Consider the following 16890-nt stretch of genomic DNA (forward strand, 5'->3'; position numbering starts at 1 on the left):
GCCCCAGTCTCCGTGGTTGCGGCGGCCGTTACGGGGAGGTCAACCGGATAACCGGACCACTGTCACATGCCCGAAGGATGCCGATGCTGGACGCTCGATTGTATGGATTAAGCGATGGCCACCCGATGAATGTGTCCTTTCACTCGTGCCGGGGAAACTGCGGCTGTCGACAAGCGGCTGTAGGGTAACATCGCTTATTTGATGCAATCCTGATCCGGGCAGCCGTGTGGGCCGTGTGGCCGTGTGGCCATGATCTAGCCGCAACACGTTAGCTATTGATGCAGGAGTAACGTCGGCTTGTTGGAGCCGCGAGGAACGAGATGCCCGCAAGCTCGAAAGTCCAGACCTCGACGCCGCTGGCTATATCTCATCGCGTAGAACAGCTACAAATCTTCGGACGCAGACATGTTATGCAGACGTATGAAGAACTCCTCAGTCTTCATGATGCTCAGCAAAGGCACGCCATATCGCGCGGCCTTCGTAAGCCGATACGTCCATGGACCACACCATTTCGTCGGTGAAGCAACTGGAGCTAGGACCGTGCACCACGTGCCGATTTATCGACGTCGCTATGGTGTTGCTGCGGTCGGCTCGGTGCGGTTGTCTCGGAGCAAAGGGGGCGGGATTGGAAGATCGCTCGGCTAAACGATCCTGACGGCAGCCGCCTGTTGCAAATGCCTTTGGCTTGAAATCCAAGCCAGCGTCTTCGGGAAACGACGTTGGAAAGAATAGGATTGGCGTATCTCAGGGCGAGGCCAGGTCCTATCTGGCCCCAATGGCTTTGTGGCTTCCATCGATGATCATAGGAGCGGGCGACAGGCATTCATGGACATGACAGCCAAGTGCTTTGCGCCGGCACGCTCTTTTTAGTCTCTGGTCACGTTTGACGACGTCTGATTGGGTCAATGGCGCCACCTCATCACCGATGTTCAGTGTCCACCATACATTTAGGAGCAAATGGGACAGTCAGAACAAGGACTGGCCAACCCGGGTCATCCCTACTAAAACAATGCATATCTGACTTAAAATCGCCGACGCTGAGACTCAGTGTAATTCTCGGATGTACATCAAGTGCTGCCCTGAAATCCGGGGCTCGCGAGGAAACATGTCGCAAGCAATGGCTAGACGAAGAACGGGGAGGAGCGCCAATGAAGAACAAGATGGATCTTGAGTTTTACTAATGTTCAGCCCGTGCCTGGCGTGACCTGCAACGGAAAACGTCCAGTTGAATACAGACTTCCATGCGGACTACGAGATCGTTCGAACAGTGGGTCGATTTGCTTATCATCCTTGTCTTCTGTACTGTAAAGGGCGATACGTGTACCACTCATTCAAGACCTCCAAAAACGCCAGTGCGCCGCCGTCACCTAACGCGTTTCCCGCCCTGCGTGCGTTGCTTTGCAATACGCCCTGACCTCCTTTGAGTGGTGTCACTGGCTTGCGTTTTCGTTTTCCCTCTCTTCCCATCTTTTTGGTCAGCAGCAAATGATGCCGCGAAACCGCTGAGCACAGCCTCCCAGCTGTCTATTTTTCGACCCAACAGGGCTACCAGTTCCTCCATGGCCTTCAACACAGATTCCGCCTGCCCACCCTGCTTTTCCATCAATCCAACCCCAGCCCTGAACTGTTTTTCTAGCCTGTCCAAGCCGGGTGTAGCGTGTTCCGTCGGTCCTTGCTTGTCAAGAAGACCGCGCACGCCTTTGGGGCCTACCATGCGAGCTCGAAATCCCCTCATGAAGTTATCGTCATTAACGGTATTTTGCAGACACTGCGTCACCGATGCCACCGTCATCTTGAAAATCTGCATGGTCTGGCGATCTAATTGATTCTGCTGATCCCTAGAAAACCCGCCCTGGCTTTGCTGTTGCTGCTGTTGCTGTTGCTGCTGTTGATATTGTTGCTGTTGATGTTGTTGCTGTTGATGTTGTTGCTGTTGATGTTGTTGCTGTTGATGTTGTTGCTGTTGATGTTGTTGCTGTTGTTGTGGCGGGCTTTGCTGGTGCCGTTGCTCGTTCTGTTGCCGGGGTTGCTGTGGTTGTGAATGATGCACGCCTTGGTACCATCTCCTGCCACTAGACGTCCGACTTGCCATAGTCACTCGTAATTTGGTGTTGGTGACTGAATAATCTGTTTCTAAGTTTCCTTAAAGCGATGAACGAGATGCTGTTGACTAGCTTTATATGTAGCTCCATTCCTCATGGTTGGGCCGTCGTTCTCTGTGATCATCCTCACTGTTATTGTTGTATTGTATCATGTTATGTTGTATCATGTTAGATTATGTTGTCTTATGTTATGTTCTGTTATCCTCGGACCCAACGCCAGCCATTCATGGTTCATCAGGGGGTTGCAAAGGCGCCGCCGCTATGCTTGTCTGCTTGGAGCTCAAAGCAGCAATGCGTGTGTCCTGTATCTAGACTTCCTTCGCAACCAAAGCTTGGATATATGGTGTGAGGAAGAAATATTCTGAGCAACGGACGCAACGCGGCGAATTGTTGTTCATCCTTGCCATGACGCTGAATGCACGAAGCTTTGGAGTGGGACCGTAAGGACGCAGGCCGTTGGCGGCATCTTAGACTATTGCAGTGTGGGACAAGTTGTCATGTGGTCGGGGGTGCTGAGCAGTTTGGTTAATAACGAGAAACACAACACTGACGGCAAAAGTAACCGTGAGTATGACTGGCCGTTCAAGTGTGATAGATCGCTCCTCACCAAATCACTAACGACACCCACAGAAGCAGACAACCGACGACGTCAATTAAGAAGCATCGCGAATTTTCAACCAAATATCTCATTAACTAAATCTCGAAACCTACCATGCTAAATCAGACTTCGAGGGGCTCTTATAGTAGAAGGCCGTGGTACGAAGGCGTACTATTCAGCGCCGATAATCAACCAACATAGGCCTAGCTGGAAAGCGCAAATGGGTAGTAGAGCGTGGCGCATCACCTTCCGCAAATGCAGTAGTAGCACGAGAACGCGAATACCTTTGCTGTGTAAGAAGAACAGGACAAACGCAAGGCATGGACGCTGTCTTGAGTTGACTGATTGGGCTTTTGCCTGCTGCGACAAATGATGGCAAGGGAGGGGGATCCAAAGCGCAAGCCAACATCCCGGTCCAGATAAAGGCAGCGCGTGTTGCCAAGCAAAAAGGGGCCTGAATCAAGTCGACATGTTGACTAAGGTGAATATGGTAATGCTCGTATCATTCGGCCGGCCTTGAGCTCCGTACGCTGCCCGTCTTTCATCTGAACATTTTTTGCAACGAAGGTTTGTTAGGCCGCACTTCCACGCTGGACGAAACGACCGCGGGTTTACGTACGATGTGTCCAACAACCTGCACTAAACATACGCTAATTCCGGCGCCCCACCTTGTTTTCCGTCAACGCCGGTTTGTCGTCCGGCCTTGGGCCTTGCGTGGGGCATTCTTCGGTGCGGGCAAATGCTTGTGTGATCCTTGCCGGCGCGGAAAAGGCTCCAGTTGGTACTCCGTACTAATGGCCAAATTGTCTTGTCATTGCCCCATAATTGCCCCTGTTGTGTGGGCTGTATTGTCTACGCAGTATGTAGAAGCAAGGCAGCAACGAAATAGCTTCAACGAGGCACGTTGAACCCACGACAAGGCACACTTCCCAGTCGATGCAACGATCCTCCAATGTAGCAGAGTCGTGAATTGGTTGGACGAGCTTGCAGCTTGGCTGGATCAACTGCTGGCCTGAGGTACTTGCTTTTGCTGTTCGGGATCAGCTATCACCCCATGTCCGACCTATCGCCCACCAACCGGAGGTCAGTAATGGGATCCCCGACGGTATGGAGGCCGCCTGATCTGGCACAAGGCGCAGGCAACAGGCGCCGATGCAAGGATGGATGATGTGGTTAATCGGACCCCAGCCATATGCCAATGATTGAGTGCACCGTGCCACACACACGCATTGCAGCCGATGCGGCTTCCGTATCCGCTGAGACTGCCCAACACCTTCGGACATTACAAGGCCGAGTTCCTTGGTGCCGAGAAGGCAGAAGACGGCGTGATCAGTTACCTATTGCATAAGACATGTGAACTTTTTTTTTACCGTGACACTTAGTATGCTCACGCAACTCGCCAATGCTCTTTTGAAATGCTTGCTTGAAGACAGGTAAAGAAGTGTTTCAACGACAGTTGATCACGGCAATGAGACTCGGCAAACTTAGATCGAAGAGTGCTCTGTAGAAAGTTGTGAACGCCACCATCTATAGATGAACCTGTAGACTACTTGATCATTCGAGGGGAAGGACAAACGAGACAACAGCAATGTTCGGCGGCCGGTAGTCGCCAGTCCAGTAGGTGGGGTCAGGGTTTGAAGTCCCAGTCCTTGGGAAAGGAGTCGTTAGATATGTTGTATAAGCACGTGCGGTAACCGACTACCGCCAACAAGAAAGCTCTCCGAATAGTGCTTCTGCAAAACGTCCAGATAAGTGAGAGGAGGCTGACGCCCTCATGTCGTCTAACGTGCAGTTGTCAGCAGCCGCCTCAAAGAGTCGCCGTCACGGCTCCGACTGGTCAATCACCAGGAGTAAGAACTCCATTCGTTGACTATGCTGTTTGTCAATTCACCAGATCCGGTCTGCTGCACTCCGTGCATGTATTCGTATCCGACTAAACAACTCTCCGGGTTTATTAGATGAACGTGTTTCCCACAACTGTTGTCTGCCGACTATGATCAGACTCCAAATTTTGTTTTATACCACGCCCGCGCGAAAGAAGAAGAGGAAAAGATAAGAATAGGCTTGGCACGCTACACGGGTGCATACCACCTTTCATATGTGTACATACTCTATTACGCCCCGGTGAAGCTGTTTAGGGCTCGCATGTTAATTTACATATTGTCCAGCTTCGTTCGTATCCTTGCGTCCAAGAAGCCCGTACAAGTCTGGTCCGTCTCCGTATGTGCCATTTTCGGTTTTGTATGCCGATGTTACTTTTGCTCGTGGGGTCAGTAACAGGCCATCTTAAAGGTGTCTCTCAAAGTGTCCGGCGTGCTATCGACGGCGGCCGACGCTAGTCCTGCCGTCAATGACACGAGGGTACGTGGAGCGACGTCGGTTGGTTTGTAAATTAGTGTGGCGAGGTTGAAAACTAGTTGTGGTCGATTTGCCGCTAGTTGATTTGTGCATCCGGTCTTTCCGTGCTCATGGCGAACTTGATCGTCTCACTGACATCTACGCTCGTCGACCAAGCCGTTGGGTCGGACGCGTACTTTCCTCCAGGTATGGCAGGTTTCTCTCCGCGATTTCGTCTGTTGAAGCATCTGAGTCCGCTGTGCCGCCCACTGTATGCATCGAAAGAGAGAATGCTCAACCGTTTCTGCTGCTTGTCCGCAGGCTCACTGCGCTTGCGATGACTGTAGTACGATAAAGATTGAAATCGATTTCCATATCCATCCACAAAAGTTCTCTTGTGCACAGATGTTTGCAGATCCGATTGTTGACAGGACACATAGATAATCAGGTCCTAACGGGACCTTCTTAACGACCTCCATAAACGAAGCCAGAGATTGCTTTTACGCTATGCTCGTGAGCTAGAGCCATATTGTACATCCCAATGTTCACAAACGAGAATGGCAAGTCCAGTCTCTGCAGTACGCAGCATGGGTCTAAACTGAGAATACGGTAAGAAGCGATTCTGGCTCTGCTGTAAAGGTCATCGATGAATGTGCTCGATGGGTCTCAATATGTACCCAGTCAGCAGAGAGATCCACATACGTCTATGCACAGGATAAACGGAAAGCAAATTCAATTTTTGCTGTTGGGAGGCCGAAGTTAACATGAGGCCTACTTGAGTGAGGTGATAGCCTACGGAAGCCGCAACGGAGCGCATCAAGATTGCCCAGACGGAAAGGGGGCAAAGGGATCAGGCAAGGGACCAGCGTGGCAAATGGGTATACATATCTAGGCATATCTTGACGCGTTTTAGCGCCGTATATTGGAGTAGGATATCCCTTGTGGAAACGAGAATGTCTTGAAACAATGACAGCCTTATGTATGTTGTGCTTGTGCTTCTTCTTCGCTACTTACGAGAATGCCGTGAGATCGCTCCGGCATACCGGCTTAAGAAGTATCTAAGCGGCCAAGAGATTCGATCCGCCAAGCGCATCAACGCCGCCCCCTGATAATTGCATGGGCCGTTACTCCTTGGGCACTGTCTGTTCCGTGGATTAAGGCCTTGCACGCATCAAGTTGCAGCGGCATGGGGATTGTTACGCAATGCTGGTGGCTGACTGACTGTGTTGATTCTTCACGTCTCTTCTGGCAACCTTAGTATGGCTTGCTTGAACCACGGCCAATACGTTTTTTCAATCCATCGCTTCAGGTAGTGTAACACACACACAATCTGATACGCCTGTGGCCTTCGCCGTAGAGCCAATGTGCTGACTAGTCCATAATGTCTGCTCAAAGTATTAGCTTCAAAAGCAACGCCGTCGAATGGAGTGGAGATGTCGAACTTACCACCTCATCGCTTCGTTTGGTACTCGCCACAAATACCCATTCGTGTCCCTGGATGATGATTCCCGGCAGGAACTCTGGCAGCTGCATCTTGGGCTCCGTGCGCCCAAGCAACCGGCCCAAAGACCGCCATTGCGCGGCATGCCATGTGACCAGCTGGGCTTCAGCGTTGTCCATTCCCTCCCCATGAATCGTAGTCTCGATGGAGAGAGCGATCGGTCGCGCCTGGAGTGGTGGGAAGTCGGTGTGGTTGATGGATTGACTAGCCAGTGTATCTTGGTCGCGAATAGACTGAATGGCGATGGCTGACAAGGCATCAGGTCTGATACATGCGCAAAAGTCGACCTTGCGGCTCATGGGATCGGCATATTCGGGAATAATTTTGGCGGACGTGCTGATGGCAAGAACATGTCAGAAGTATTCAACACGAAGGTCTCGAAGAGTCTTACCAAGGAACAAATGCAACAAGATTGTCAGTCTTAGACCACAGCCCAGAGAAGGCGAGTTCGAGGATACGGCTGTGGACAATTGAGTTCCAGCCGGCTTCGTCCATTTGCTCATTGCGGCAGCTGATGCCACGTTCCATGATGTCCAAGACTGCGGAAACAGATGGCGTGGGGCCAAGAGCACTGCGCGAGCCGTCTCGGGACACTATCTCCTGCTCGTAGAAGAAGTCTTCAAAGACGTCTTGCTCATACTCTGGATGCGATGTTTGGGCGTCTTCAATCGAAGCCTAGTGTAATCTTCGGTCAGCAAGCAAGCAAAGCGACAAGGGGACATGGTAGATGAGAGAACCATACCTTTTCTGCCAACCCAATGATGCCGATTCCTCTATCATATCGACCAATATCCTTCCACAGACTTTGTAGCGAGACTGGAATGTCCTCTCTGATCGTAAACTGTCGTGCAATAGCATTCGGTACAGCCCAAGTACGTGCAAGCTTCTTTGGAGAGACGGAGCCACTACGGCGCGAGGATGCAGTAAGCGGTGCATTTCCCCAATCAGGGACCATTCGAATCTTTTTGCTTCTAGGCGTTTGGTCGTCATCTTGGTTCGAGGCGATGCTGGAGGAGTCAGGTGTGTCGTGTGACCGTTTCGTTGGCGAGACGGACATGGTCAATGACGTCGGAGGGGTAAGACGGCATAGCCGCTTCGATGAAGTCTTCAAGTTACCTGCATCTGTGAGACGGCGCTTTACGAGTTTCTTGTCTGCCACGATGCGAGTTGCGGTGGAGGGCGAATCTGGAGACTCTGGGCAAGGCCATAGACCGTTGAGCCAAGCCTGAACGTTTTCCTGCGAACAATTTGTGGTTGTGGTCATTTGATTTGTGCTGAGAATCGCACGCCAGTGACTTGACTCGAACCAAAGAAGAAGACGCGCATTCTCGGTTGGGTTGAGGAGGTCGTCGGCGAGTCCTGACCTTTTCGAGGCGTGGCTGCGACGTCGTGATGGATCGCGTCGCCAACATCGTGGTGGTGAGCTTTGCTGAGTGTCGAATTAAATATCATCCAAGTGTCGGCTGTTGGGTGTTGCGGTTCATGGCCCGTGCTGTCGTGCGGGGCAACTTACCGCTGCATCGCGACTTATGTAATGTGGCTCATTGACCGATAGAGGTGGCTGGGCTGCGCCAGAGGGCGACTGGGCCGGTTGAAAGATGAATATCCCCACCAGTACGTACTTTCTGTCCCCCACCTCTGACTAAGGATTGTTGTCCAATACATAGATGGCGCACTTCAAAGCTGGTCGTAATTCGCTTTTTGTACCAAGCCATGTGATTTTCCTCGGAAATCAGTTCATTTCGCTAAATTAGGTCATGAATCGGCTTTTTTGGCCCAAATTATACGTCGTCCGATATGCGACAGTTCAGGCTTTGAGAGTCTCTCAACCTCTGCACCAGTCACGCAAGACAATGGTGAATCCTTTATACCGCTGTTGGGCCGCGAGTGTGAGGTTAGGGGCCAATGGGATGTTTTATTGATGGTAGTCCTCTTATACTCGCATATCCTTAGAATACTGAGTCATACTTGTGTCAGACCCTATTGTCTCATAGGTGTAGTATTACACTCATTGTAACGAATGTACTGGGATGGGCCTGACCTTTATTCCTTATCTAACATTCATTAACGCACCTGCTGCTGGAAAGAAAGGAATGTAAGTAAGCTGTGGCCCGTCCCTGGAAGTGTGTTTCAGCAAGGATAAACATCAAATAAGTCACGTGACCGATATCACACGACAAGATAAAGAACGAGCGCTCATGAGTAAGGGGGACGTACGCTCGTGGATGAGTAGAACGGACGTCGGTTCGGTGAAGAAGACGCCACATATGATGATTTGGGGAATGAGACTTGGATATAGAACGAACTCGAGCCGGGCTCGAGAACATATTTTTCAAAGCTTCTTCAGCAATCAACCTACAGTATCAGATCCTATGATCTCTTTCAGCTATCCCCACTGAGAAGAACGCTCTTGACAAACCTACTATTGATCACCACAGCCCCGCCTTACGTTACGACTTAGGGACATAGCTTCCCTCAAGCTATCCCGACTACGGCACTATCAATTGGCCTCGCAGGCCCTACGTCTGTTAACATACTTCACTACTATACGACAAGTTGGCCGTATCAAGTGATCGGTTGTGGAGGACCGTCGGTCGTATGAGTGGTGCCTTACATGAGGATGCCAGGCAAATGTATTCGGAGCTTTGCAATGAAAAGTGGGTCTCTTCGGATTAACAGCCGGAGCGTGTCGACTGCTGGCCGAGCCCCGCTATCCGGACATAGCTGCTGACTAAAGATGATAGGATATCCGAGTCAATCAACTGATTGTTGCCCGTCGTCCCCGTCATAGCCTGGACGCACCTCGGTCTCCGTCTGCAGCTGCTTCAACCAAAAGTCAACACCACCATGGCGGATATTCGCAAAATTGTAGAAGGCGTCACTAGAGTCGAATTCCCTGAATCTCAAGTGACCTTTCTTATCGACTTCTTATACATCGATGGTCACCATAGGTGGGCGAAAGTGCACCTCACATACTTTCGGCTATGTAGCCAACAATTCGTGTCCAGCAGCATCAAGTCAATTGCTTGTTGCAATAGCGGCGAGGCTGAGAAGTTCGATCACGACATCGATCAGATTCATTGTCACAGCTTTCGACAAGGGCATTGGATTAAAGCAAGGTCAGGGTAGCAAACCGATATCGGCGCATGGCTTGCTGATTGAATGCAGACGCGAACATTTTCCGCCCTTGACCAACGACAACTCGATCCCAAGCGTCTGTCAAAATAAACAGTTTGAAGCATTCATGAAGCTTCATTCTACAAAGGTTTTTTTGGAAGACGAGTGCAGTCAGCGTGAGGTTAGAGAGGATTGTGACCAGCAACATGTCGACAGACTGCACTCGCGTCTCAAACGAAGCCTGTTCATGCTGCCTGGCGAATTCACGTCACATCGGAAAAGCAGTAGACCGGTGAAGAGGGCCAGACGCAATGGAGACTGGAAAGAGATCAAAGAAGTGGCAGAGGGGATCGAGAAGTCCCTAATGAACTGTGTGGGATTGCGACCATTGAGCAGCGAAAGGAAGTGCAGTTGACAATCGCCCAAGTCAGTGGCGCCGCTTCGACTGCGTGTTTTGTGCAAAGAGTCGTGCATGGAATTGAGCTTTTGCTGAAACCCGTCAGGGCTCCAAGTACAATACGGTTCGGTCGCCTTGTGGATTACTGCAGGAAAAGGAATCATGACGATGGCGCACAGCCGAATGACCTGCTCACAAGTACAAAAACGGGCGTCAATGATCGGTCCAAGGATTTGAAATTTGATTCCGATCTACTGACGGGCAACATCCAGGTCTTCCGAGAATCCGTGCTAGACGCAGGAGAAATGTTGACCAACCTACGCTCAGAATTGCCCCAAAACCTGCCAAAGTTGCTTGCAAGCCTTGCACCAACATCATCGAAAGCCGCAACCACGAAAGACCGAAACGCCAACCGGAACATGACAGCCAAAAAGCACAAAATTGTCAATCAAATCATAGATAGACTTTATCAAACAGTCGGACCTAGTTCTTTGATTATTTATTCCGCTTTGAAAGGTAAATTTGCCATGCCCCTCTGATATGATTCAGCCGTTTAATCTCCTTCAGTAACCAAATCCAAATTTACTGAGCTAAGCGACGTAAGAAACGAGGATATTGAATATCTCGTTTCCTCAGCTGTGGATGCGCTTTCGTCCATGCTGCAGAACATATCTGACGACGTTACTGTCTTGTTCATCCCAGCTGTAGTAGCCTACCTTCTTGGTGTTGGGTATGTGATACCTCTTCGCAAGACCTCCAGGTACTGACGCTTTTGTTAGATATCCTTTGGCGTGTCATGCACTTCATCTCTGGCAATTTGCTGCAGACGACTTGGGGATTGTATCTCGACTTGATGAGCTGGCGCAAGAGCTGAACAGCCTAGATCACGGTGCGCATGAATACCGCTTTTGGCGTTTTAACATAGAAGACAGGGCCGCAAACGTGAGGAGTGTCCCTATATCCAAGCTGCGGTCTATCAGTACCGCTGCTCTTACAGAAGACGGCCCTAGCAAGCTCACATCTAGCCTGTCGGGTGGCTCTGTTATTGTGATGGACTAGGCAGAGACTCGGTGAAACTTTGCAAACGTCAATTTAAGCTCAGGCATAAACGTCAACAATCATGGTCATTTTGTACAGAAAGAACATGGAAAGACTCGTTACTCAATGGGGGCTACTCTGGATGTTCGAGACATCATCTCGTCTATTCATCGCAACCTCTGGCGTGGTGTTGCAATTAGTATTAAACTTGGCTATCCCTATTCCTCGGATAATAATTCCTGGCCCAAGTGTGTAAGCGACTGCTATTTTCAGCCCGGCAACCCGAGGACTATCTTCTCTCGGTGAAAGATGGCATAGCTTTTCTGGGAACAAGGCGAATACCCGTTTCCAACAGGCGCCGATAGCACGCATCCACAGCGACGACGTAACTTCGGATGGCGGGACTCCAAAACTGCGCAAAATAGTCCACGCCAGGGTGAATTGATGAACATGATTGAGCTGCCAAGCTATAAGATGTGTATGTGCCATAATTCACGGGAAGCTCAGCTACTCTGAAGCACATTTACACAGCAATTCTGCTCGTTGAAATGCACTACGCCGTTGAATGTGCGGTCTAGTTTCTTCGACATTCCACGAGTTTAAGGACTCCTGGTCTAGAGTTCTCAATATGTTATCGATAGGGCCCTCTCGGCAGTCATAACAAAGAGTTGAGCTCGACGTTTCAAACTCATGCAGGTTAGACCTGAGTAAAGAATGAGTCATTGGCTGGGTGCCAACAGGCAATGAATTGAACATAACACTCGCTATGAGAGTTCATGGATGAGGGGAAACCAAGATCTTCCAAGACTCGAATAGGAATTACAAAGATACATGGATAAATTGCGCGACTATGAGTCTCAATACCGTCACCTGCATCATAGCTACGGATGGCAAACTAATGAGGAGCTTACCTTTCGAGTTAGAAGGTGTAAATGATTGGAGAGAGGGGGGGGGGGGAGGGGGAAAAACTGACACTTCTCGACACTATGGACTCAGTCGGAACAGGATTGGTTCATTGTGGGCGTAGGCCGTGACTAATTCGCACGATCTTACCCTCGCTTCGGCGAAACTCACCGCATACAGTCAGTACACAGTTAACCTCATAGTCGGGCTAGGATTGCCCTACAAGGGATAGATGCCACTCGTTTATATAGATCTACTAAAGGCCCAACAGATCACTCTATGTAAAACAACCACACCTATCCGCATTCATGATATCATTGCTAAGCATACTGATGATCTGTCAAAGGGCTATGGGCAGGTTCGACACATGGGCCAGCTGGTTTCTGTGACGGCTTCATCATCGCCATGCTTGAACGAGCAAAAGGTCCAACCATCTCGTGCAAGACAGAAATCAAGTAGTGCAGATGTGACCGTCCACTGCTTTCACAGAGCCTTGCAGCTTCAAAATGTCCACAGATATCAACTTTCGCCGTTTTGCCCTGGCATCGCTAGTAGGGAAGCTAGGCTCATCTTCCAACGCTGCTGGTGATGGCCCCAGACCCTACGATGAATCCTACCATACCTGATGAATCATGCCCTGGCATTTAAGAGTCTAGCGATGTATAGGTTTCCCGCGCTGACATAGCCTGCTTGGTTAACGCTGATGTCAATTGATAGATTTGGAAGAATTCTATTACCGACCTTCCGTAACCAGGGCATAACGTGACACAACCCACTGAGTTGGATTGCGGTTACGTGAGTCAATTACTTTTTTGGGAATGTTCATCGGGGCCTCAAACGCAACTGCATCTTACTTTCATCCTCAAGTTGCTGTCAGACAATTTACTTCATTGTGCTTCATTTCATGAGCGGCTATGGACCATGGTCGGTGTATTGCTTTCCGGTACTTAAAATGAAAACGATAACCTTCCCCGAAAAATCCCTCGGAGGGCTCTATTGTGGTTGCGGCTCGTTGTCCGTCACTCTTTCCGTTAGTAATTGGTGGGTACCTTAGACCCTGAGTAGCATTCACTTAAAGTGACCACACAGTGAAATGACTCTACCACAGTCTTTCGGTCTCGTTACATCAGGGTAAAATAACTGGATCAATCAGCAATTTTTCCGTCTCGATAAATGGTAGCCTTGAGGTTTGATGAATAATACACCCTTGACTCATCACGATCGTATATAAAAGTAACAGGCATCTGGGCGGAGCATGATAGAAAGCGTCACTTTGTGATGGCGACCGACATTTCTTTCTAGGAATTCAAGCGATGGTTCTCGCCGCTACAAAGGCGAATTCGAAGATTCTTCGGGAACCGCGTCGCGAGCCTGAACAGAGATCATCCGTATCCAACGCAGCATACCTCGCGACTCTATTCCGGAAGATTGATATGTGCCTGGCTGATATTGATTGGAGATGTCATTACGTCATGCACTCTTAAGATACTACGTTTCCAACCTACAAAGGCTCTCCTATAAAACCATCACTAATATAAGAAACAAACTCAGTCACTAGTTCATTGACACCGGGATTTACCGCAAACTCCCATTCGTTAGCATGATCTAAAACCATGCCAGCCAATGTGGATCCCTCAGATAATATCAATCACTCAAAGCAACCCCTAGCTTCGAGATTGGTAATGTCACACAATGAGTAATCGTTCCATACAAAACTCGGTTTATACACGTCAAACAAACGCACTCATCAAATTAGGTTCTGAAGTATTTAAGCCAGACTGTCTGCACCGACAGTTGCCCTGCGAGCATACGTCTGACAGACCTCCAGACATGTTTGCAAAGTCTTTCTCAATCTTGCTGTATTGCGTCGCTGCCGTGTACGCTCATAATGTTTCCAGAAATGCAGGGCCTAAAAACCCAGAAACTGGCTAGAAATCTGCTGATTTTCCTCGGGCATGTCAGAACTGGGCGGTGTCGGACTACGAGATGGTAGCTGGGTGTAACGACACCACTTCAAGATTCGTGTGGTCTCGACTGAAGCTCAGCAAGTGTCTCTGGAACAATGGGGCACACTCAAAGCCAATGAGAAGTAAGCCGGTTGAACGTGACTATGGTACCGTTTGAACTGACGTTTTGTACCAGCGGGAACTTTCAAGATTCCTGTTCCGGTTGTTCTATTGACGGGAGCAAGTACTCCTGCAATTGCAAGCCCGACAAAGACAGCAACGAGGTGTCCAGTACCATTGATCTAGGTATAGATTTGCTCCTTGTTGTCTTTCTATTTGACTCATCCAACTAACGTTCGGAACATAGGCCAGATCATAGGGAATCTTGATGGCCGTCTCTGTTGTGGGAGAACGCAGTTTACTTGCGGAGATGGAAGCCTCTACGGCTAACGTAGGTTTGCTTTACGTACCCATGATCTCCTACGATAACTCTGATTTTCTGCGTGTTTATTTTGTCTATGTCTTAGTATGGCTTGTCTTTTGTTTGATCGTTGTGACAATGTATTTCTATGTTCTAAGCGCTTGAGATGTATGTGGATCGATAGCTGTTGAGACCGCTCAGCTTATCACTTAGGGCACTTTATACATATAGTTACTGAGGACGTTTCAAATTGTATATCTGATCGTGGGGGTCCTATTTTCCGCATTGTTCCTTTAATTCTCTTTTGATATGTGGAATAAGATTCAAAGGTTGAACTCGATATGATCCAGGTTGATCGGTCTTCTGAGTATATATGGCTACTTCGTGAATATCTATATGGTTATCTTGGTTCATCTCAGTAGTAGAACTGTATAGATATAACTATGCTTGAGTACCCTTCATCTTGTTGGGTTTTCTTTCAGAAAAAGTTTTTGACAATATGATATAAGTTCAAGAACTCTAACAGCAGAGTTATTGAAGGTTGAATGACTTAAAGACAGTAGAAGCCGTTGCATAATTTACAAAAATGCCAAAATGGTACGTAAATTCCCTGACAATTCGCCACTATGGAAAAAGGACTGTCCAATACGAAGATGGCACATGCTAGCTGACGAAGCCTTTGATATGTTTCTCAGATATTGTAACTCATTTCACGCTTATATCCCTCGCGTCAAGTGACCCTGCTCCACATCATTATTTTCCGCAAACCATGTTCGTCGCGCCGTATTAATCACTCTTTTCCAGGTGAAAACCTGATACTTCGGGGCTTGCGGCGACGCGTAACAAACAGAATATAGACGCGGGATCATTTGATCCGAAGACCCATGCCTCGTACAAGTCATCTAAACGCACAATAGCTAAGGGCAACCGAAGCGGAGCCATCCGGCGTTCTACGGGAGGAAGCACTTGCTGAAGAATATGCTGACAAAGCGCTCGTTGAAGCGGCCGCATTAAGACATCCGTATCAGAGAAAATGAAATTCAACTCTCGTGAGCCGGCCTCATTTCCATCAAAATTGGCTGTCAAGAGATGAGTGTTTCCAATTTGGTCCATAGACATGTCAGTGACCTCTGGCCAGCGCAGACATCCGCAAGACGCAAGAAAGTCCATGAAATACAGGGCTTTAGGTATAGGCGAGCTGCCATCGGTCGCGTACCGGCAGGAACGATGAAGTTTTTTCAGGATAAACTGCATTGGTGTTTGTAAGCCGTTCAACCACGACCAAGCTCTCGTACGATCGATGCCATGTCGAATGAGGAATTCCACTTTTGACCTGAAAAGACTCGGTACTTCTTCGCCAAGAGCATTATACCAAGCCTGTGCGACGATGTAGGAATTCGCCTCACTGCTCTCTCTGCTATTCAGCGAGGTTTGGTTCACATGCGACCATGTTCTGGTCCTGGCAAATTGGTGCAGCAAGCTTCTTAAGAATCTTCTCCATTGCCATTTTTTTTCAGGCCCAGGACTGCCGCTCTGATGAGTAGACGTAATTGGGATCATACCAGAATCTGATGTGGAAGCGACTGCCTGTCGCGAGCACTAGTGAGCCGAGCAGAGCGCAAGTACCATTTGCAAGCCAATCGGTCGTTTTCTGGCAAGACGAGCGTCGTTGAGAGCCACTGCTGTATACCACATCGGCACCCAAATCTAGCAGGGCGTTGGCTGTCTTGAAACTTCCGTGCATCAATGCCTGATGAAGGAGTATATTCAGCTCGAAGCTAGCAGCAAAGCGGTGCGGATCAGCCTGGTGGCCCAGTATTCCATGCACGACATCGGACCTGTCATGAGACACGGCCCATGCCAGGGCTGTAGGGTCTGCTATCGCTCTACGATAGAGAATGGGATTTGCGACAAAATGCAGATGTCGCGATGTACGAGAAAGCCGACTGACAGATGGTGTGTCGTCTATAGAATCGATGACTTGGATCACGATTTTAGTTGCAAGGCTTTTGAGAGAACACATGATGGGCATCGCGATCGCCGATAGGAGTGTGACTGGAGATATATAAAAACAACCTCCCGGGCCAGGTCCATTATTCTGCGTTAGCCAAGTTTACATAGTAGCCTTCGAGTGCTACCAGATAGGTATCGAGGCTCGTGGAATTATGTTGGATGGTGACGGGCGTCTTTATGTCGAGCCTCAGTCATTTTGAAATTCAACGACGCAACTTGATCACAAGAGGTTGACGAGAAATGATCCTTAATATATACAGCGAGAACAAGAATTTGGTGTTGGTGTTGGCCGACGTGATTCATGCCTTGTTCAGCGACAATACAATATCATTAAATTTCCTAGCTCGTTCGTCCTCTCCTGCCACCTTAGCTAGAGCCAAGTCCGTTTATGGGATTTTAAGTACCGATCACTGAATCCAAAGAAGTTGTTAGTGATCTGAGGCGTGTAGGAGCTCGGCATGAACATCAACAAGATCGGGTTTGTGTGAGCACATAATAGGACGGCCTTTTCAAAACG

The 16890-nt window shown here is 49.0% G+C and overlaps 6 protein-coding genes across 6 annotated transcripts; 3 read left to right on the plus strand and 3 right to left on the minus strand.

Moving 5' to 3' along the window:
- Positions 1 to 1093: 1093 nt before the first annotated feature.
- On the minus strand, positions 1094 to 2436 carry BDP55DRAFT_38106 (uncharacterized protein). The gene has a single exon (XM_060567160.1). It carries the CDS (start codon positions 2090 to 2092, stop codon positions 1364 to 1366), a length of 729 nt encoding a protein of 242 aa, XP_060421907.1. The 5' UTR covers positions 2093 to 2436; the 3' UTR covers positions 1094 to 1363.
- On the plus strand, positions 1899 to 2731 carry BDP55DRAFT_686628 (uncharacterized protein). The gene has a single exon (XM_060576522.1). It carries the CDS (start codon positions 2198 to 2200, stop codon positions 2465 to 2467), a length of 270 nt encoding a protein of 89 aa, XP_060421908.1. The 5' UTR covers positions 1899 to 2197; the 3' UTR covers positions 2468 to 2731.
- A 3453-nt stretch (positions 2732 to 6184) lies between these two features.
- On the minus strand, positions 6185 to 8002 carry BDP55DRAFT_686642 (uncharacterized protein). Its single transcript, XM_060576523.1, has 5 exons — positions 7281 to 8002; positions 6930 to 7213; positions 6484 to 6874; positions 6363 to 6422; positions 6185 to 6340 (listed from the first exon to the last, which is right to left on the minus strand). The coding sequence occupies exons 1-5, from the start codon at positions 7800 to 7802 to the stop codon at positions 6272 to 6274; spliced, it is 1326 nt and encodes a 441-aa protein (XP_060421909.1). The 5' UTR covers positions 7803 to 8002; the 3' UTR covers positions 6185 to 6271.
- Positions 8003 to 9082: 1080 nt separating this feature from the next.
- Positions 9083 to 10141, plus strand: BDP55DRAFT_38245 (uncharacterized protein). Its single transcript, XM_060567170.1, has 3 exons — positions 9083 to 9195; positions 9283 to 9657; positions 9707 to 10141. Exons 2-3 carry the CDS (start codon positions 9386 to 9388, stop codon positions 10068 to 10070), a joined length of 636 nt encoding a protein of 211 aa, XP_060421910.1. The 5' UTR covers positions 9083 to 9195; positions 9283 to 9385; the 3' UTR covers positions 10071 to 10141.
- A 3740-nt stretch (positions 10142 to 13881) lies between these two features.
- On the plus strand, positions 13882 to 14674 carry BDP55DRAFT_774188 (uncharacterized protein; the record flags this gene model as incomplete). The annotated part of the gene is made up of 4 exons (XM_060581203.1): positions 13882 to 13950; positions 14012 to 14082; positions 14136 to 14245; positions 14307 to 14674. 4 exons carry the CDS (start codon positions 13882 to 13884, stop codon positions 14387 to 14389), a joined length of 333 nt encoding a protein of 110 aa, XP_060421911.1. The 3' UTR covers positions 14390 to 14674.
- Positions 14675 to 15873: 1199 nt separating this feature from the next.
- BDP55DRAFT_638986 (uncharacterized protein) lies at positions 15874 to 16392 on the minus strand (the record flags this gene model as incomplete). The annotated part of the gene is made up of 1 exon (XM_060573183.1): positions 15874 to 16392. The coding sequence occupies one exon, from the start codon at positions 16390 to 16392 to the stop codon at positions 15874 to 15876; it is 519 nt and encodes a 172-aa protein (XP_060421912.1).
- Positions 16393 to 16890: the final 498 nt, after the last annotated feature.

This window comes from Colletotrichum godetiae, assembly GCF_030913485.1.
Source record: "Colletotrichum godetiae strain CBS 193.32 chromosome Unknown BDP55scaffold_102, whole genome shotgun sequence".
NCBI classification, from domain to species: Eukaryota; Fungi; Ascomycota; class Sordariomycetes; order Glomerellales; family Glomerellaceae; genus Colletotrichum; species Colletotrichum godetiae.